General features: G+C 40.9%; 1 protein-coding gene across 3 annotated transcripts in view; it reads right to left on the bottom strand.

Annotated features, from left to right (window-relative positions):
* LOC124144572 (polycystin-1-like) overlaps positions 1-22413 on the bottom strand; it is a 105353-nt gene extending 82940 nt beyond the window's left edge. For all 3 annotated transcript variants that reach the window (XM_046514051.2, XM_046514052.2, XM_046514053.2), the window contains exons 1-3: positions 22138-22413; positions 5738-6097; positions 923-991 (exon numbers count right to left, since the gene is read on the bottom strand). In XM_046514051.2, the coding sequence (XP_046370007.2) occupies positions 923-991; positions 5738-5979 (311 nt within the window). In that variant the 5' untranslated portion in view covers positions 5980-6097; positions 22138-22413. The remainder of the gene's footprint in view (positions 1-922; positions 992-5737; positions 6098-22137) is intronic.
* Positions 22414-23691: the final 1278 nt, after the last annotated feature.

Below are 23691 nucleotides of genomic sequence, written 5' to 3'. Positions count from 1 at the left end.
CCACAAGCAATGCAGGCTCCACATGCATTTCTGAGAGACAGAATAAATCCCTTATACCCTGCTTCAAAGCAAAAAGCCACTCGCTTTTTCAAAGTCAAAGGCAGTACCGTGACATAGCACAAGTTAACCTCAGTTCAATTCAACGGCTGTTTTATCAGTTTTAAATTTGTGTTACTTCTCTTACAAGGTCACATTAAATCATGTCGGTAAGATAAATTTGTTGTAATGTACTCCGCCTTGGAGGGGAAATAAATTTCTCAGTGTGAGAATTAATCCCTCGGGATGCATAAAACCACATGTACCTCTCGTGATACTGTTACAACTTATAGTATAGCCAGTCTATCTAAGGCTTTACTTGAAGAAAAGAAAGAGTTCCTCTGGCACATTTTGCTGTACAAGGAGGAGAAAGGCCATTTTTTTATTGAAAACAAAAGTTTGTTTGTTTGCTTGTTTGTTTGTTGCTTAATGCTATACTCAGCAATATTCCAGCTATATGACGTTGGTCTGTAAATTGGTCTGTAAATTAATCGAGTCTGGAAACGGCAATCCAGTGATTGACATCATGAGCATCGATCTACACAATTGAGATACAGTGACATGCATCAACCAAGTCAGGGAGCCTGACCACCGATCCCGTTAGTCGTCTCTTATGACAAGTATAGTCGCCTGTTCTGGCAAGCCTGAGAGGCAGAAGGCCTATTTTAACTCAGATCTTCAAGGGTTGAAAACAGAAGTAATGAGGGAGGAACACTATATAAATAATTACTCTTGAGGTCAATATGTGAAAACAAGAACCAGCTTCTACTGCTGTTTAAGACATGAGACAATTTTGGTGCACAATTATATATTGAAACAATTAGGTGAAGGTGTTAATATGTACTTCTAATGAATCATATTTCAATGTTGATGAAATTCAGCTTACATGATCTTAAGGTTAGAAAACCTTTCATTTGTCAGATCTAGCTCTGACAAGCTGTTGGCTGTGAAGTATCTGAAACACAAATTGAGATTTGACAGCATGCTGAACATACCTGTGTACAGTGCCCACTTCAGTATAATGCACCCACCCAATTCTTTGGTACAAGTTTCGGGAAAAATTGCTATTACTTATATTGCACGCTACCCATATTGCAAACTCTACATTGTATTGCTTCAGGTGAATGGACTGGAAATGACAAACTTGATCAATGAAAGTGAAAATTTTGCTGTCAAACATCATTAGGCATAATTAGTTCCTGTAGTTGTGTAGCCTGTCGACACAGTCCAACATGGGGCACCAACAAGCATGGGTTGGACAAATCAAGCACGACAGAGGGAGTACCTGGGCATGAAACTCACACAACTCGTTAATGATGTGGCAAAGTAAAACAACTTGGTATCATAAGGTACATGACCATGTAAATAATATACTTACAGGTGTGTGACACTGTTGATTACTCAGAGGTGAGTGACATTGTTCCTTACTTACAGGTGTGTGACATTGTTGATTACTTACAGGTGTGTGACATTGTTGCCTACTCACTGGTGCGTGACATTGTTCCTTACTTACAGGTGTGTGACATTGTTCATTACTCACAGGTGAGTGACATTGTTCCTTACTTACAGGTGTGACACTGTTGATTACTCACAGGTGAGTGACATTGTTCCTTACTTAGAGGTGTGTGACATTGTTTATTACTTACAGGTGTGTGACATTGTTGATTACTCACAGGTGAGTGACATTGTTCCTTACTTACAGGTGTGTCATTGTTTATTACTTACAGGTGTGTGACATTGTTCATTATTCACAGGTGAGTGACATTGTTCCTTACAGGTGTGTGACATTGTTGATTACTTACAGGTGTGTGACATTGTTCCTTACTCACAGGTGTGTCATTGTTTATTACTTACAGGTTTGTGACATTGTTCATTATTCACAGGTGAGTGACATTGTTCCTTACAGGTGTGTGACATTGTTGATTACTTACAGGTGAGTGACATTGTTCCTTACTTATAGGTGTGTCATTGTTTATTACTTACAGGTGTGTGACATTGTTCATTATTCACAGGTGAGTGACATTGTTCCTTACAGGTGTGTGACATTGTTGATTACTTACAGGTGAGTGACATTGTTCCTTACTTATAGGTGTGTCATTGTTTATTACTTACAGGTGTGTGACATTGTTCATTATTCACAGGTGAGTGACATTGTTCCTTACAGGTGTGTGACATTGTTGATTACTTACAGGTGAGTGACATTGTTCCTTACTTACAGGTGTGTCATTGTTTATTACTTACAGGTGTGTGACATTGTTCATTATTCACAGGTGAGTGACAGTGTTCCTTACAGGTGTGTGACATTGTTGATTACTTACAGGTGAGTGACATTGTTCCTTACTTATAGGTGTGACATTGTTGATTACTTACAGGTGTGTGGCATTGTTCATTACTCACAGATGAGTGACATTGTTCCTTACAGGTCTGTGACATTGTTGATTACTAACAGGTGTGTGACATTGTTGATTACTCACAGGTGAGTGACATTGTTCCTTACTTACAGGTGTGTGACATTGCTTATTACATACAGGTGTGACATTGTTCATTACTTACAGGTGTGTGACATTGTTGATTACTTACAGGTGTGTGACATTGTTCCTTGCTTACAGGTGTGTGACATTGCTGATTACTTACAGGTGTGTGACATTGTTCATTACTCACAGGTGTGTGACATTGTTGATAACTTACAGGTGTGTGACCTTCTTGATTACTTACAAGTGTGTGACATTCTTGATTACTTACAGGTCAGTGACATTGTTGATTGCTTACAGGTGTGTGACATTGTTCATTACTCACAGGTGAGTGACATTGTTCCTTACTTACAGGTGTGTGACATTGTTCATTTCTTACAGGTGAGTGACATTGTTGATTGCTTACAGGTGTGTGACATTGTTCATTACTTACAGGTGAGTGACATTGTTCTTTACTTATAGGTGTGTGACATTGTTGATTACTTACAGGTGTGTGACATTGTTGATTACTCAAAGGTGTGTGACATTGCTCCTAACTTACAGGTGTGTGACATTGCTGATTACTTACAGGTGTGTGACATTGTTGATAACTCACAGGTGTGTGACATTGTTGATAACTTACAGGTGTGTGACCTTCTTGATTACTTACAGGTGTGTGACATTCTTGATTACTTACAGGTGTGTGACATTCTTGATTACTTACAGGTGAGTGACATTGTTGATTGCTTACAGGTGTGTGACATTATTCATTACTCACAGGTGGGTGACATTGTTCCCTACTTACAGGTGTGTGACATTGTTCCTTACTTACAGGTGAGTGACATTGTTGATTGCTTACAGGTGAGTGACATTGTTCCTTACTTATAAACCTATTCATTGGGATTGCTATTAAGTAAGAGACTTCTTTCTATAGGCATTAAAACCTATTTTGAGGTTTTACTTTCCAGTCGGGTTAAATCTCATAAACAGGGACGTTGTAATGTCCCTGGGATTTTATATAATATCCTAGGGATTTTATATAATATCCCAGGGATTTTATATAATGTCCCGGGTATTTTATAAATGTAACTTCTGTTCAGATTGTAACATGTAATGAAATGTAAAATCAAATGACAAATGTTTTCTTTATATTCCCGAGGATCGAACTCGCAACCTTCATATCTGTAGCCCAGTGAGTGTACCACGAGGCTACAGAGGTGTTGATAAGCCTCACTGGTTTTTAGAATGTCCTTTTCAGGATCCGTACGCCAGCAACAGATATTTTACGCGAGTTTCCTAAGGTTCATGAAAAGGAAGTTCGAAACATAAAAATGTGGATAAATGTTGTTTTAAGTTTCTTTTTTCGGTTTATAAGTATGGAAAAACACTTTCCCTCGATTTTGGTAGACAGAGCATGCCCTGGGGAGAGGGAAAAACCAAGGGGGCGAAACCATGTAAGCGTGTTTTCTCCAATACTTACAGGTGTGTGACATTGTTGATTACTTACAGGTGTGTGACATTGTTGATTACTCACAGGTGAGTGACATTGTTCCTAACTTATAGGTGTGTGACATTGTTGATTACTTACAGGTGTGTGACATTGTTGATTACTCACAGGTGAGTGACATTGTTCCTTACTTACAGGTGTGTGACATTGCTGATTACTTACAGGTGTGTGACATTGTTGATTACTCACAGGTGAGTGACATTGTTCCTTACTTACAGGTGGGTGACATTGCTGATTACATACAGGTTTGTGACATTGTTCATTACTTACAGGTGTGTGATATTGTTGATTACTTACAGGTGTGTGACATTGTTCCTTGCTTACAGGTGTGTGACATTCTTGATTGATTACAAGTGAGTGACATTGCTGATTACTTACAGGTGTGTGACATTGTTGATTACTCACAGGTGAGTGACATTGTTCCTTACTTACAGGTGGGCGACATTGCTGATTACATACAGGTGTGTGACATTGTTATTACTTACAGGTGTGTGATATTGTTGATTACTTACAGGTGTGTGACATTGTTCCTTGCTTACAGGTGTGTGACATTCTTGATTGCTTACAAGTAAGTGACATTGTTCCTTACTTACAGGTGTGTGACATTCTTGATTACTCACAGGTGAGTGACATTGTTGATTGCTTTTTGGTGTGTGACATTGTTGATTACTTACAGGTGTGTGACATTTTAATTACTTACAGGTGTGTGACATTGTTGATTACTTACAGGTGAGTGACATTGTTGATTGCTTACAGGTGTGTGACATTTTTATTACTTACAGGTGTGTGACATTGTTGATTACTTACAGGTGAGTGACATTGTTGATTACGTACAGGTGAGTGATATTGTGGATTACTTACAGGTGTGTGACATTGTTCCTTGCTTAGAGGTGTGTGACATTCTTGATTGCTTACAGGTGAGTGACATTGTTCCTTACTTACAGGTGTGTGACATTGTTGATTACTCACAGGTGAGTGACATTGTTGATTTCTTTTGGGTGTGTGACATTGTTGATTACTTACAGGTGTGTGACATTGTTTATTACTTACAGGTGTGTGACATTGTTGATAACTTACAGGTGTGTGACATTTTTATTAATTACAGGTGGGTGACATTTTTATTACTTACAGGTGTGTGACATTGTTGATTCCTTACAGGTACATTACATTGCTGATTACTTACAGGTGAGTGACATTGTTGATTACTCACAGGTGAGGGACACTGTTGATTACTCACAGGTGTGTGACATTGTTATAACTCACAGGTGAGGGACACTGTTGATTACTCACAGGTGTGTGACATTGTTGATTACTCACAGGTGAGTGACACTGTTGATTACTAACAGGTGAGTGACACTGTTGATTACTCACAGATGTGTGACATTGTTGATTGCTTACAGGTACATGACATTGTTGATTATTTACATGTACATGACATTGTTGATACTTACAGGTATGTGACATTGTTGATTGCTTACAAGTGTGTGACATTGTTGATTGCTTACAGGTGTGTGACATTGTTGATTGCTTTTGGGTGTGTGACATTGTTGATTGCTGACAGGTACAAGACATTGTTGATTATTAACAGGTACATGACATTGTTGATTACTTACAGGTGTGTGACATTGTTGATTGCTTTTAGGTGTATAACATTGCTGATACACCAGAGAGACTGTCTGTTAGATATACCTACATGTATGTAAAAGTGTTAAGGTAGGGGAAGGTGCCCATTTCAAATACTTACAGGTATTGTACACCGCTGGGGAAGTATCTGGCTTGTGGGAATGTTTCTAGCTTCTTGTTCTCACAATGCACTGCTGTCGTTGAACAGGTACATCCATATTCAGTCTTGAGAGCGGGACACTCCCCCATGACTCCCCCGACCCCGCACAGAAGGCCACCCCCTCCCCCCAGCACCAACAGAAGCCACAGCAGTCTGCTAAAGCCATGGCAGCCGTAGATGAGCGAGGCGGAGCGTGTCACCATACTGGACTGGTGGCCTGTGCCCAGCCCTGGTCCAGGTGAGACGGGTACACAGGCGGAGACAGGCGTTCCCTCATACTCGCTCTCCGGGGGCTGGTGTGTCAAACTCCCACTCTAGCACCTGGGGAGGAAACATTGGTTCCGCACTGTCAAATAATTATTAGGTACATTTCTATAGTAGAAAATTTATAACAGCACATACTCATTCCATACCCTGGTCATCAGATCAGTGTGCATCTAATTTGCATTCTCAGCTCCATGGGGAGTATACAACCCAAACTCTCTGTCTAGTAATTCTAAGTATGACATGGGTGGAGCATGGGTAGAACATGGGAGGTGGTTGACACAGGGGTAGGGGGTGACAGTGTGGAGCATGGCAGGCAGAGGACACTTGGGTAGAGGGTGACAGGGTGGAGCATGGGAGGTGGAGGACACAGGGGAAGGGGGTGACAGGGTGGAGCATGGGAGGTGGTGGACACAGGGGTAGGGGATGTCAGCAGAGTGGAGCATGGGAGGTGGTGGACACAGGGGAAGGGGGTGACAGGGTGGAGCATGGGAGGTGGCGGACACAGGGGTAGGGGTTGACAGGGTGGAGCATGGGAGGTGGTGGACACAGGGGTAGGGGGTGTCAGCAGAGTGGAGCATGGGAGGTGGTGGACACAGGTGGAGGACACAGGGGTAGGGGTTGACAGGGTGGAGCATGGGAGGTGGAGGACACAGGGGTAGGGGGTGTCAGCAGAGTGGAACATTGGAGGTGGTGGACACAGGGGTAGGGGGTGTCAGCAGAGTGGAACATGGGAGGTGGTGGACACTTGGGGTAGGGGGTGTCAGCGAGGGGAACATGGGAGGTGGAGGACACAGGGGTAGGGGTTGACAGGGTGGAGCATGGGAGGTGGAGGACACAGGGGTAGGGGGTGTCAGCAGAGTGGAACATTGGAGGTGGTGGACACAGGGGTAGGGGGTGACAGGGTGGAGCATGGGAGGTGGTGGACACAGGGGTAGGGTGTGACAGGACGGAGCATGGGAGGTGGTGGACACTGGGGTAGGGGGTGACAGGGTGGAGCATGGGAGGTGGAGGACACTGGGGTAGGGGGTGACAGGGTGGAGCATGGGAGGTGGTGGACACGGGTATAGGGTTTGGAGATGGGAGTACAATACAGGTGAATATGTGGTGAGTAAATGTTGTTTTATATATTATAAACCTATTCATTGGGATCGCTATTAAGTAAGAGACTTCTTTCTTTAGGCATTAAAACCTATTGTGAGGTTTTACTTTCCAGTCGGGTTAAATCTCATAAACAGGGACGTTTTAACGCCAGCAACAGATATTTTACGCGAGTTTCCTAAGGTTCATGAAAAGTATGTTCGAAACATAAAAATGATGATAAATGTTGTTTAAAGTTTCTTTTTACTGTTTATAAGCATGGAAAACACTTTCCCTCGGTTTTGGTAGACAGAGCATGCCCTGGGGAGAGGGAAAAACCAAGGGGGCAAAACCTTGTGAGCGTGTTTTCTCCAATACATATTGAATATTGAATTCAGCAATTAACACAGCAGGGTACCCCCAAAATTTGCTTCACCCATTGTATCCATGCGAGACACAGACACACAAACACACAGACACAGACACTTTTAACATCAGAAATATACTCCAATGACAAGTATCATAACTAAAATGTGACTAAGTACCTCTGTATAATTGAAACTGAAAATAATCCTCACTTTCATAAGTATTACCAGGCAGCTCTGTCTCATTGTCTGTTCAAACCCCCCCCCCCCACACACACACACTGTTTCTTTCGGTTCGAATCTTAGGTACAACACCGAATCGCTTTGATTCTAATCTTATTTCTTCAAAATTTAATCACAAACAATATATGAATTTGCCAATTCAATATTGTTCAGTTAAGAGATGACAAATATGAGATTACAAGATATCTTTGAACATACATAAAAAAACCTCTATCATTTTTACACATAATTGCACTTAATGACACCATTTACTACTTGAACAAAAAGCTATATAAATGGTACTGTATAGTTATTCTGCATCAGATACCGACAATAATGACATAATATGTCTGTTTGTGTATACAGCGTTGGTATTTAATGGCAAATCAATAAACGCAAAGCTTTATAGATAACACCCTCAAGTACTGGACAACATATGCATTGAGCTGGTTCACATTTCCCTGCATATCAGTGATCTCCCTTAGTTCGTTCAATAATTCCTAAGACCCTTAAACAAAACACTCAATTTCAAAACATAACAGTTAATTGTTTTTAATAAAAACACCTATTTAAAATCTATTCAAATGAGATCAATTGATCATATATGATATGTTTGTGTACTTATGAAATATATTTCATGCATAAGCTATACATTAATTATTCAATGGTGTATAATAAAGACGATGATCGGATGGCAAACTGGTAAATATTATAGCATTATAGGTCAGTAGTGCCGTGCTGGCTTGACCACTGTGTTAACTGACCAGCTCAACATGAAAGTCCTGTCATGCTCCTACCTGACAGGTGTCGCCCGTAATCTACCTGAGCTAAACCGATTAAGAGATAAAGAAAACACTAACTGCTTGTAAATAAGACAATCAAGATACTTACATAAATACCATTATGACCCATACTGATTGTCTAGACGGGAGCATTTCCATAAACCTGCCCGAATAGTTTGACAGATTTCCAATCACTTTACCTGACATACTGTTCGATGCCAAGCTATTCACCCACGTGACAAGCCGCCATTGTTGGCCGTGTCGTTCAATGAAAACAACCTTGCCCTTTTCGTTGCCTAGTTACCGATGACGCTAGAGTCTCAAGTCAATAAAGGCTTTCTGCATGCACTGAACAGACACGGTGCATATTAATGCGAAGTACAGAGTGGACTTTTATCCGTAACCAGTTGATCAGCACAGTCAACAGTGAAAGACATTTCAATTGATATATTGTATCTAGTTCATATTGTCAGATGGCATGTAGGTTAAGCCACCTCATAACGCTTGGGTGGCGAATGCATTGTGACAAGTTGGGGCGTGACATGTTCTTGGACGTACATGGAAGGGAATTGTGTATTTTGTCTGCCTGGAATAAACAGGTGTACTTTCTGACGCATCATTAAACCATTCATTAGTCATGATCCATGAAACTAAACTTAGACGTGACTTAGAATATACTATTTATAGAACATTTAATCTGAGTGAGTGAGTGAGCGAACAAACAATAGGCGCTGTCACAGATAATCACGGATTCTAACCAAGTTTTATCATCTTTGACATAGAATACATGAACTGATTGTGTGACTTCCTCCCGTCAGCATGGAAGGAATACACACAGAATACAGAAATGATTGAATACGGTGATATCCTAATTACATGATATTAAACATTCAGCAGCAATTTCCTTTAATAATAAACTGTTACCTTTGGTATCCCCAAGCACAATATTCTGCATACTCATGTGGGCAGTTGTGAAAATCACAAACCCAAATCCGGTGATTGTTAATATCACAAATCCTATTGACACTCTGTTTTCATTTCCAGAATCCTCTTAAATAATGAGTGCCCTGATAATTTTTGAAAAAGTCCCTGACCCCAGAATAAACATATATTTTGCTTATGAAGCCAACATAGTGACTGAAATGCCTGCGGTATAATTATCGAAAAGCTGAACCATTACGATATTCCTGCGGGATTCTTCACGCCGGTCAGACCACATATTCAAATGCCTCATATGTAAATATGAAAAAACCGACTGTCCTGTGGTGTCCTTTTATTCAGAAGAACTATTTTAGTGTAAATATGTTTTAGCTTACGATGTACATTGTATCAGCTCAATTGTTATATACCATTTCTCTTATCACGTTTTGTCGGAATAATAGCTCCTAGATCTAATGTTATATTGAGACCTGTAATAAGCGACGTGAGATAGTATTTCTTGCAACTTGTATATACTATTAGTCAAGTTATAAGCAAAGGAGACCTACTTTTTTCCAAATGCCATTTAGCTAATCAGACACTTGGGTTGTGAGTCTGCATGTACACAAATGGATTACTATTGATCTACACCCCTTCGTGAAAACTTAACATTAAAATCAACCATTGTGACATAAATGTATAGGCCTCTGTGCATGACGCTTTGCTACGAAGGTTATCATGACATAACTTAGAATTTCCGTCCTTTCTCAGATAAGCCATCAGTTTTGTGTGTGAAATTCCTGAATATACAATTTTAATTTAACTGTGTATTTGGGGATTGCGAGAATGAGCTACGGTTTCCTCTTGGTGCACTTTCAACATTAATTCGGCTGGCAGTGAATCACTGCAATTCTGACACTCGTTTCATAAAATCAGTATGACACCCTATGTGTCGCTCTGTTTATCTGGTCAATAACGTTCGCCAAATAGCGTTATTGTAAACCTCGTTACCTAGAAACGTGGCATTTATATGACAATCAAAACAAACTGACATTCGTTTTACTCTATGTGCGCGTGGGATCCAGCGTTAAAGCGAGGCTATGTAGGCTCGAGTGAACTGCATTCGTCACCCCTCGCCCCTTTCCGTAACCAGCTCTTCGGCTTGCCCCGGAATAACACGCGTTGGTCACGAATGGGGTGAATTGGTAATTGTACAGAATTTGAATCTGGTTGTTGAAAGAATACTTACTTATTCGTCAGCTGTGTCCCCAAAATAATCTGGCAATGACTGCCTTAATTACGAAGAGACGTGGTCTTTGTTTCACACAATTTCATATTGATTTCCCCCAATATTCACTCGGGGGAAGATCATTTTGGTCTTTTGATTGTGCATTAACCAGCATGTCCAACACCTGATAATGATACACTAGCATGTATACATCTCGTATTTGAAACAATGTTATATAACTTAAGTACAAAGTTCTCTGTAAAGATCACGTACATTATATTCTGTACTATATATTATAGTACATTATATTCCCCTAAGGCGCCTCGATTCGTTGTGCAGAGTTGCTTCCCTTGGGCACGCCAGAAACCTATGATTGTGGGTTCGAATCCCGGTTCGCACCGATTATGTTTCTAGGTTTGTCAGCACCATAACCGTGTTCGTGGGTTTCACCGAAGTTGTGAACGTATGAGACCTGCATCACTTCGGGCGTTCCTCCCACATGAAGCTGACACGCCGCGATATAACGTGAATACTGTTAAAAGCGGCGTTAAACCCAACTCACTCACTATATGTTGGCACATAATGATCACTTTTATGTCTGTTCACCGAATAAGTGTATCTATCTATCGCAGTATCCGATCCTATTATCACCCAGCTTGATATTATTATACTGATTATACTGAAAATTATGAGGGTTCGTAAACACCTATGCCATTTTGACCGAAAAACAATATATATATTTTTTTTTTATAAAACTGCCAGACGTTTTTAGATACAGATTTTTTATCGCTTCGTATTGATATTGAAAAATGGCATCAAACCGGAAAACTGACCCTGAATTATCTAGTGATCACGTCTTCATTCTTTATGATATATTTCTCAGAATGGTGATGTAAAACAGTTATCAAGATGTTGTTGTTTGTTGTTGTTTAAGGCCGCGCTCAGCAATATTTCAGCTACATGAATACGACGGCGGTCTGTAAATAATCGAGTCTTGACCAGACAGTCCAGTGATTGACACCATGAGCATCGACGACATACATCAACCAAGTCAGCAAGCCTGACCACCCGATCCCGTTAGTCGCCTCTTACGGCAAGCATGGGTTGCTGAAGAACTATTCTCTACCCGGATCTTCACGGGTCGCAATCGAGGATGAGGAAAACCTGGTCGTGACGTGTTCTAAGAGTGATTGAGTATAGTTTTACGTCGTTTTTAGCAACAACATCATGTCATATCACGGCGGATGAAATACGAAAACAATGTTTCGATGTATGGTCACAGTGAACTATCGATCGAGACTGAGATTCCGAACGAATGCCTTTCACGATATATTTGAGTAGATTGTCGTGAAGATGCACGTAGCAAGTTACAAATGACGCTTACGAGGAAACATGATTATGGTCAGTGGTCCGGTAGAGAGTGGAAACTCCTTGGTAAGGACAACTATTATACTGTAAAACCATGCTTCAACATGAATAAACCTACTCGGTTACACGCTATATGAGGCTAGTTGTCCGGTGAACCGTTAGTCAAGGTATATTTAAGTGAGGTAAATTGAACGACACCGGGATAAGGATACCTTGCTAACAGCATCGGGATAACAGTATCTTGATAATAGCACCGGGATAATGGCACCATGATACCGACACCGGGATAACGGTACCTTGATAATGGCACCGGGATAAAGGTACTATGATGACGACACCGGGATAACGTCACCTTGATAACGGTGCAATGATAACGGCACCGGGATAACGGTACCATGACGACGACACCGGGATAACGGTACCATGATAACGACACCAGGATAAAGTCACTTTGATAACGGTGCAATGATAACGGCACCGGGATAACGTCATCTTGATAACGGTGCCATGATAACGTCACCTTGATAACGGTACCATGATAACGACACCGGGATAACGGTGCCATGATAACAACACCAGGATAACGTCACCTTGATAAGGGTGCCATGATAACGGCACCGGGATAACGTCACTTTGATAACGGTGCCATGATAACGTCACCTTGATAACGGTACCATGATAACGACACCGGGATAACGGTGCCATGATAACGACACCAGGATAACGTCACCTTGATAAGGGTGCCATGATAACGGCACCGGGATAACGTCACTTTGATAACGGTGCCATGATAACGTCACCTTGATAACGGTACCATGATAACGACACCGGGATAACGGTGCCATGATAACGACACCAGGATAACGTCACCTTGATAAGGGTGCCATGATAACGGCACCGGGATAACGTCACTTTGATAACGGTGCCATGACAACGGCACTAGGATAACGGTACCATGATAACGACATGGAATAACGTCACCTTGATAACGGTGCCATTATCATGGCACCGGGAGAACGGTACCGAGATAACGACACCTTGATAACAGTGCCATGATAACGGCACCGTGATAACGTCATCTTGATAACAGTGCCATGATAAAGGCATCGGGATAACGGTACCTTGATAATGGCATCAGGATAACGGTACAATGATGACGACACCTTGATAACGGTGCCGTGATAACGGCACCGGGATAAAGGTACCATGATAACGACACTGGGATAACGTCACCTTGATAACGGTGCCATGATAACGGCACCGGGATAAAGGTACCATGATAACGACACTGGGATAACGTCACAATGATAACGGTGCCATGATAACAGCACCGGGATAACCGCACCGGGATAACGTCACCTTGATAACGGTGCCATGATAACTGCAACCGGGATAACGTCACCTTGATAACGGTGCCATGATAACTGCAACCGGGATAACGTCACATTGATAACGGTGCCATGATAACTGCAACGGGATAACGGTACCATGATAACGGCACCAGGATGACGGCACCGGGATAACGGTACCTTGATAACGGTGCCATGATAACTGCAACCGGGATAACGGTACCATGATAACGGCACCAGGATGACGGCACCGGGATAACGGTACCTTGATAACGGTGCCATGATAACTGCAACCGGGATAACGTCACCTTGATAACGGTGCCATGATAACTGCAACCGGGATAACGTCACCTTGATAACGGTGCCATGATAACTGCAACCGGGATAACGTCACCTTGATAACGGTGCCATGATAACTGCAACCGGGATAACGTCACATTGATAACGGTGCCATGATAACTGCAACGGGATAACGGTACCATGATAACGGCACCAGGATGACGGCACCGGGATAACGGTACCTTGATAACGGCACCAGGATGACGGCACCGGGATAACGGTACCATGATAACGGCACCAGGATGACGGCACCGGGATAACGGTACCTTGATAACAGTACCATGATAACTGCACCGGGATAACGGCACCTTGATGACGGTACCATGATAGCGACACTGTGATAGGGACACCTTGACATGGCACCGGGATAGATACCGGCACCTGGCTAACCACGCCGGGATAACGGTATCTGTATAGCCTTCCCTTCACAATGCCCCCGAGATAACGAGAAAGAGAAATAGTGTATTTATGTGTCACGTTACATAAGCTGTGAAGATACAAAAAAAAATGGACATATGATTTAAAAGTAACGTGCAGCCATAAGGTCTATTTGTCACAATAAGATAATAAATACATGTATACATAAAACATAAGAGGGATACTGTTCGTATCCTGTACATATTGCGTTCATAAACTGTTCCTAATTAAATAGTTGTTTTCGCTTACACATTTTATAAAATGTGCTTCTATAGAGAATTGCGCATTTGTTTATATCAGGCAGATTTGTAAAGGTACGAGTAGGATTTAATAACAAACAATATTTAAAAAGTGCGTGTCTTAAATCTTCATAAAAAGGACATGATATTAAAAATGTAGTTTATCTTCATTAATTCTGTTACTAAACTGTTTAAAACAACGCGGACAAATTCTTAGAAGATGGGTTGTTGGTTTAAAACGTCCAGTTTCTATGACAAAGGATAAAGATATATAAACAAAGCTCACCTTCAACGGTGGTCCCTATATTTTACATTTAAAACATTACGATTCAACAATATTTTGCGTCTTAAATTGCACGTAAGTTCCAAGCTTATTGCCTTAGTGAGAATATCTCTGACATTTTCAGAAACACCTTCTTTTTTAATTTGGGGCGAGGTTAAAATGTCATTAAGGTTATTATTATAATTTTATTTTTCCACGAAATTACATATTTTGTGGACAAATTAAATATTTTCCGTAACGGGTGTCAGTATCACGATTAAGCTACACATATTGTCTAAAAATGTGTATATATGTTGTTTAACAACTGGTGAAAAAAAACCGATCTCCGTTCGAAGCTACATTATAGAAGCTTCGTGATGTCAAGGAAAGTTTTGCGAGCTTTGTTTTGTAAATGATGTCTTTTTTGATATATTAAACCCAAATCGGGGTCCATACAATGTACCTGGTTCGACAAGGTTTTCATATAGTTTCTCAAAAACAAGATATAACATGCCCCCAGCTACATTAAATTCTGTGATTATAGATGATAGGGCGCGACTCGCAGATTTATACCAACAGAGACCATATATCGATATGGTCCGTATATGGTCTCTGATACAATGCTCTAACAGCCTTCTTCATGTGTAGATTCTCATTTAACATGGATAACAAATGTATCGTGATAATGGCAGAATGACAACAGTATAGCGGATGACCATATTATTACGTAAGAAATATGGCTGCCGAAATGGCGACATTTAAAATGTCTTTGGCATGGTCCCGTAGATTCCCAATGTATTCCGAAGGGATATTTTCCCAGATGTCTCGAATCTCTAATTGCAGTCAAACTTCATTTTTAGACGTCTTTGAAGCTTGTATTTCAATAGGAAACCGACACTTCCCAATAACATTGGTAGCTGGTGATTGATACAAGTATATGTTGTCCTGTGGTTTGTAATCTTGAACTACATGGGCTCTACATGATGAACGGGCGTATTATCATCCTGGAACATGTTATTGTCTGCAGGGAAGTCCCCTCGCTGTTACAGGCCACAAGTGAGAATCATTTATGTCCTTATATTTACGAGCATTTCTGTTTCCATCATAGATTTACTGGACTACGCAGGACTGTTCATCTGTTGACAGAGTGTTGTGGTCTCTCTTCGTGTGATGTTTCTATTCTCAATATCGGTCACTCAATAAACACGTCACAGTATCAGTATCATGTTCTAAACAAAGCAATCGTTGTTTACCAAACAGTGTGTTCATGATGAAACAATGTCGCCAATATTTTGTGTACAACATTTACTTCTCTTTTGAATCTTTACAAAGAGAAAGTCCATTCCTTCAACAAAAAACATGATATTCATCTTCAAAAGACCAATCATCGCAAACCGGCTACATCCTCTCTTGTAATATCTGCCGGCCTCGACCCTAAAATGAAATTGTGGCATGTCGACATAGAATTTCAAAACTGTTATTGTTTTAAGATAAAAGTCTCTTCCAAAAATCAACGTCATAGTACACTGAGGGAACGTCATAGTACAACAAGGGAACGTCATAGTACAACAAGGGAAGGTCATAGGACACCGAGGACGTCATAGTACAAGAAGGGAAGGTCATAGGACATCGAGGGAATGTCATAGTACAACAAGGGAACGTCATAGTACAACGGGGGAACGTCATAGTACAACAAGGGAACGTCATAGTACAACAAGGGAACGTCATAGTACAACAAGGGAAGGTCATAGGACACCGAGGACGTCATAGTACAAGGGAAGGTCATAGGACACCGAGGGAACGTCATAGTACAACAAGGGAAGGTCATAGGACACCGAGGGAACGTCATAGTACAACAAGGGAAGGTCATAGGACACCGAGGACGTCATAGTACAACAAGGGAAGGTCATAGGACACCGAGGGAACGTCATAGTACAACAAGGGAAGGTCATAGGACACCGAGGACGTCATAGTACAACAAGGGAAGGTCATAGGACACCGAGGACGTCATAGTACAACAAGGGAAGGTCATAGGACACCGAGGGAACGTCATAGTACAACAATGAAAGGTCATAGGACACCGAGGACGTCAAAGTACAAGGGAAGGTCATATGACACCGAGGGAATGTCATAGTACAACAAGGGAAGGTCATAGGACACCGAGGGAATGTCATAGTACAACAAGGGAAGGTCATAGGACATCGAGGGAATGTCATAGTACAACAAGGGAACGTCATAGTACAACGGGGGAACGTCATAGTACAACAGGGGAACGTCATAGTACAACAAGGGAACGTTACAGTACATCGAGGGAACGTCAGAGTACAACAAGGAAACATCATAGTACAACAAGGGAACGTCATAGTACAACAAGGGAACGTCAGAGTACAACAAGGGAACGTCAGAGTACAACAAGGGAACGTCATAGTACAACGAGGGAACGTTACAGTACATCGAGGGAACGTCATAGTACAACAAGGGAACATCATAGTACAACAAGGGAACGTCATAGTACAACAAGGGAACGTTACAGTACATCGAAGGAACGTCATAGTACAACAAGGGAACCTCATAGTACAACAAGGGAACGTCATAGTTCAACAAGGGAACGTTACAGTACATCGAAGGAACGTCATAGTACAACAAGGGAACATCATAGTACAACAAGGGAACGTCATAGTACATCGAGGGAACGTCATAGTACAACAAGGGAACGTCATAGTACATCGAGGGAACATCATAGTACAACAAGGGAACGTCATAGTACATCGAGGGAACGTCATAGTACAACAAGGGAACGTCATAGTACAACAAGGGAACGTCAGAGTACAACAACGTCAGAGTACAACGGGGGAACGTTATTGTACAAGAAGGGAACGTCATAGTACAATAAGGGAACGTCAAAGTACAACTGGGGAACGTCATAGTACAACAAGGGAACGTCATAGTACAACGAGGGAACGTTATAATACAACAAGGGTTCGTTATAATACAACGAGGGTTCGTTATAATACAACAAGGGTTCGTTATAGTACACCGAGGGAACGTTATAGTACAACGAGGGAACGTTATAGTACAACAAGGGAACATTATAGTAGAACGGGGGAACGTTATAGTACAACGAGGGAACGTTATAGTACAACAAGGGAACATCATAGTACAACGAGGGAACGTTATAGTACAACGAGGGTTCGTTATAGTACAACGAGGGAACTTTAAAGTACAACGAGGGAACGTAAAAGTACAACCTGGGAACGTTATAGTACAACGAGGGTTCGTTATAGTACAACAAGGGTTCGTTATAGTACAACGAGGGAACGTTATAGTACAACGAGGGAACGTTATAGAACAACGAGGGAACGTTAGAGTACAATGAGAGAACGTTATAGTACAACGAGGGAACGTTATAGAACAATGAGGGAACGTTATGGTACAACGACAAAACGTGATAGTACAATGAGGAAACATTATAGTACAATGAGGGAACGTTATAGTACAATGAGGGAACGTTATATTACAATGAAGGAACGTTATAGTACAATGAAGGAACGTTACAGTACAATGAGGGAACGATATAGTTCGACGAGGGAACGTTATAGTACAATGAAGGAACGTTATAGTACAATGAGGGAACGTTATAGTACAATGAAGGAATGTTATAGTACAATGAGGGAACCATATAGTTCGACGAGGGAACATTATAGTACAACGACGAAACGTGATAGTACAATGAGGAAATGTTATAGTACAATGAGGGAACGTTATAGTACAATGAAGGAACGTTATATTACAATGAAGGAACGTTATAGTACAACGAGGGAACGTTTTAGTACAACGACGAAACGTGATAGTAAAATGAGGAAACGTTATAGTACAATGAGGGAACGTAATAGTACAATGAAGGAACGTTATAGTACAATGAAGGACGTTATAGTACAATGAGGGAACGTTATAGTACAATGAGGGAACGATATAGTTCGACGAGGGAACGTTATAGTACAATGAAGGAACGTTATAGTACAATGAGGGAACGTTATAGTACAATGAAGGAACGTTATAGTACATTGAGGGAACGATATAGTTCGACGACGGAACGTTATATCACAATAAGGGATCGTTATATGAAAAGAAAGAACCTAAGGGGTGGTGTTTAACTTTTTTCCAGGTGTATAGTTTAGCAGTAGTGTATGAAAAGGAACATGTCAAGAAATTTAATGTCATAATAACAATTGTACTCTCGACAGTAAGAACGTCCCTCCATGATGATATTGCAACGATCATCAAGAGACTACACAAACAAAATGACGCATCCGATTAGATATCGCCCACAGAGGAACACCCGCAACTACAGGCAATAGATCAGTACATTCAGGCAATGAATGTCATCTTGATCCAGTGCCCCAAAAAGATATCCTATAGATCTGCATGTCAACGTGGTCGGTGCTCAGTATTCACCCTCATTGTGTTGTAGACATGTTTCCCTAGCGGGCAACAATAGAGTTAGCGGAATATAGAACATCGCTGTTGAGAGTGTCAGGGTAGCTTGTATCGTTATGTACACTGGCTGGTGTATGTGTGCCAAACTCACAAACCATATTTCATTATTGAAATATTCGGCATGGATATAGGTGAAATCATGTTCAGTAATATATAGATTGCAAGTGATTCCGTAGCATTTGATTGGCTAATTTTTTTAGACCACACCCACTAGCGGACTACTGTAACTGTTTCCGGATTGGCTGATAATAGAATGGGAGGGTCTTGTGTTGTTGCATCACTGCTTGATCATGTCACTGATTTCGGATTGCAGTTTTTGTGTTAATGATTAAAAAAAACCAGTTATTAGTATTGACGTATTTAATTATGAGACTTGATTGACTTATATATTCACGAAGAATTATATTTATACTTTATGCTGACTGGCTAGTTAGCGCCAAATGTTCAACTGTTTTTATTGTTTGCGAAGCGGCGCATAGTAATGTCACGTTAAATGAACGCAATTTCCGCAAAGAATAGAATAACACGTCATCCATTGCCCATGACGTCACACATGATTTCAACACTAGACTGTGTGAACTGATGTCTCCACTTGAGAACAAGACAACTTCCTTTTTCTAAATGTTCTCAGTAAAAACACCATGGGTACGACTGCAGGTCTCAAAGTTCTAAGCCAGACCAACTTTCAACTATGGGCCAAAACAAAGTGAACTAGTCAATGTAGTACATTGTTTGAGTAGTTCATTGCAAGTGCATTTGGTCTGTTGAGGCCGTTTGTATACTAGTGACAACCAGTTGAACGTGATAAAGGTCCCAATGGACACAAAAATGGCAAAGAACGAGTACCGAGCAGTCATCAAGTTTTTGACTTTAGAGAACAGTACTCACCAAGAAATTCATGACCTCATGTATCAAATGTATGGGGAAAAGTGCCCTAGCTATTCCACTGTTAAACGTTATGTTTAAGGCTGGAGAACAAGCCTTGACGATGACCCCAGATTTGGACGTCCCTCAACTTCCATCAATGAGGATTCAATCAAGGAGATAGAAATAAATATACTGTCAGATAGAAGTATTACCATTGCTGAACTTGAGGAAGACACAGGAAGCAATGGATCAATTGAAACTCTTTATTCATGAACATTTACAGATTAATAAGATATCTGCTCGTTGGGTGTCATAGTTTCGAAATTCTAATCTTAAGGACACTGCCAGAGAAAATTTAGAGCTGATTGAGGAGGATTTCTTCAAAAAAGACGAAACGTGGGCCTAAAGTTAAAACGAATTAAAACGTCAAACCATGTCAAGGCACCATTCCTCTTCTCCGGGACCAAAGAACTTCAAGTCTTGACGAGAAGAAAGTTATGGCCACTGTAGTCTGGGATGCTTGTGATCCTAGAACGTCAAAAGACGATTACCACTGACTACTATGCTGATTTGCTTCATCGCCTGAGAGATTCTATGAATGAAAAGCGGCGAGGAATGCTGACTGCTGGAGTTGTACTTTTGCATGACAATGCCTCTTCTCACACCTCTTGACTTGCAAAGGCTGCTGTGCGACAATGTGAGTTTGAAGAGCTTCCTCACCCTCCATAATCACCAGAAAGTTGTCTCTTGTATCATTTGTTTGTCAATATATTTTTAAATGTCTAAAAAAACAGGAGCTGAAGGCGATTTAATGTTTAAAACACAAATTTCTAATAAGATATATAATTCAAAAGTAATTACTTCACCCGGATAGAATGCATTACTTGAAATGACTGAAATAAACAATACATTTCTCCAAACATATGCATTCAGAGTTGATTCATCCTCCCGAAGAAAAAGGGTCATCTGGCCTATATCAAAGTCTAGGTGAAAACTTTACAGTGAAATAGGCTAGAGGACACTCTTTCCTAGGGAAGATTGCTATCCTGCTTGATTAGGACCATGACATGGGTTTTTTTCCACTCAAGAGAACACTCTGTAGCGTCATCAAAACATCCTGCCTAAATTGTTACATTGAAAAACATTCGCGGCAATCCAGAAGAACACACAAGTTTTGGTCTTAAAGATTTTGTGTCTATGTCAGAGAGAAATATATTCAAGAGTTTGTGTTGAGCGGTCCGGTATAGTAAGACACATGTGTATCTTGTAGAAGTGTGTGAGAATGGTTTTACGTCAAGGTGGGGACACCAGAAATGGGCTTCATACATTGTACACATGTGGGGAATCGTACCCGTGTCTTCGGCGTGAACGTTTTAACCACTAGGCTAATGCACCGCCCCGTACCCATATGGGGAATAGAATCAGGACTCTCGGCGTAACGAGGGAACGCTTTAACCACTGGACTATATTGCTGCCCTGTCTTGTGGACAATAGAAACAGAGGGACAAGAATCGCGTAGGGTTAACGAATATGAACCAGAAGAGGGTGAGAGCTAAAAATGGGGAGGTTTAGTGTTAATCCCAGTTGCCTATACCAAGGGACGTTCAATATAAACGATCTTAGTGCCCTGTCATAAGCCTGAAGGTGGACTTCAGACAGTTACATCGTTAAGATTGTTTGGTGAAAGTTATCAAAGTTACCGCTTTTAGAAATAGCCCAGCCAGTCCAGCGGGGACACCTAAAAACGGACTACTACACCTCGTGATATCATTATTTTGCATGAATATATAGCACGTGAGTGGTTTAACGTGACATTGAACAGTATTTCAGTTATATAACGGCGTTCACTTATATCACGACACGTTTAGAAAAATAATGAGGATAAACAAGGATTCGAACCTACCATCACTGATTTGGGGCACGCTGAAGGGACGCAACTCAGCACAGCGAATTGCAGTGCCTTAGAAGACTGGGACACCCATGCCCCGAGTTCAAATAAACAATAAACAATGTCATTTTGAACTTTTATTATGTTAGCACTGTCAAAATTCAAATCGTTCCCTTCCGACTTTAGCCAATGAGAGTTAAAGTTAAAATGTTATCAAATAATTATTTTCATTCATACATATACAAATACTGTTTAGTGTGAACGTTATCAACTTACCAAGTCCCGAGTATTTGATTCCAAATTCCTGTCCAAACCAAACCCTGTGGTATTGTATCGCGCAAGTACCTGTAAATGATCGTTGTTCGTGTCAACCGTTAACACACCATATCCTAAAGAAACCAGATACCTGATATCACAATCAATCTGCACCACAACGCCATATTGGATCACATACTCCTTCCAGAATCAGATACCAATCTACGTATATTTTCCACAGTTAGGATGTGAACTGAGACATCGATTTCTTCTGGGATCTAACAGTGCAAAATGACAGCTCCGTTTGTCACGTGCGCCCGCACCCAGTTTAAGCTGTAATAAATTCTATATTCATGCTGACAACGAACGCTACGTCGTTCTCCTTGATGGTTGTGCCGTAAGCTACACAAAACCTTTCAGCGGTAATCTTAACTCGGTAGTAGTCAGAACATACCTCTGGGACCCGACTCTTTCACTATCAGTCAGGTCATACGTTCACTTATACAATAGCATATATCAATGTTTGGAAGGCTGACAGAAATCTTATCTATAGTAACTCCGTACTGGGTAGGGTTGGTAGGGTTGGTATTGCCTACGGTGGGTGCAATATCATTTAGCCTTGGTATGGTATGGTTCCTCGTCGGTATTGTTAACGTGTATGGCATTCAGGAAATATTCAGTGCCTATCAGACGACAGCGACAGTCACACTGTGATTTATATGTTTAATATCATCTGGATGCTGTTATCTTCTTGGCGACATGGATCTTTTGATGGTATATAGTAAAGCTGTATTCCAAACACTACTTCAATATTCGCTCTGTGAAGCTAATGTGGTTTAATGCTAGAGGTGAACCAAGATATGTCATAAAAAGAGACTAAATCTTGATGAAGCAATATTACTTCACAACATAAGTGTGTGTATCGTTGCATGTCTTTTTTCGTGTATGTTTTGAGAAATGTCTAAAGTAACGAAACAAACGTATAGATGTGTTTGAACTGAACGGAGCATTCCACATCTTAATGAAAGGTGTTCCAGGACAGATCTTAAAAGAAATGTGTTCCGGAACAGATCTTAATGAAACGTGTTCCTTAACATATCTTAATTAAAGGTGCTCATGAATAGATCTCAACGAATGGCATTCCAGCACACATCTTAATGAAATGTGTCCTTGAACAGGTTCTAATGACAGGGGTTTCAGTACACATCTTAATATAATGTGTACCTGATCAGATCTTAATGAAAGGTGTTCCAGCACATATCTTAATGAAATGTGTTCCTGAACAGATCTTAATTAAAAGGTCTACCAAACATACATCTTGAGGATTGATGCACCAAAAACATCTCAACGACAAGAGCATTTCCCCAGTTTATAACTGAATATTTTATCAATACAATATTACTATCAATTAGACTCTACTTGATAGATACGCCAACCGTTTTAACTCACATATATCACAAAATCCAAACTTTGACCCGGTGGGAAGTGTACCATAACATGAACACATTCAATGATATTAAATTGATGCACCCGTTGTCAGGAACGATGCTCATGATATCAACCACTGGCCTGTTA

The sequence above is a fragment of the Haliotis rufescens genome, unplaced genomic scaffold (assembly GCF_023055435.1).
Source record: "Haliotis rufescens isolate VD_foot unplaced genomic scaffold, xgHalRufe1.0.p SCAF_11, whole genome shotgun sequence".
NCBI classification, from domain to species: Eukaryota; Metazoa; Mollusca; class Gastropoda; order Lepetellida; family Haliotidae; genus Haliotis; species Haliotis rufescens.
This window is presented reverse-complemented; position numbering and strand designations above follow the sequence as displayed.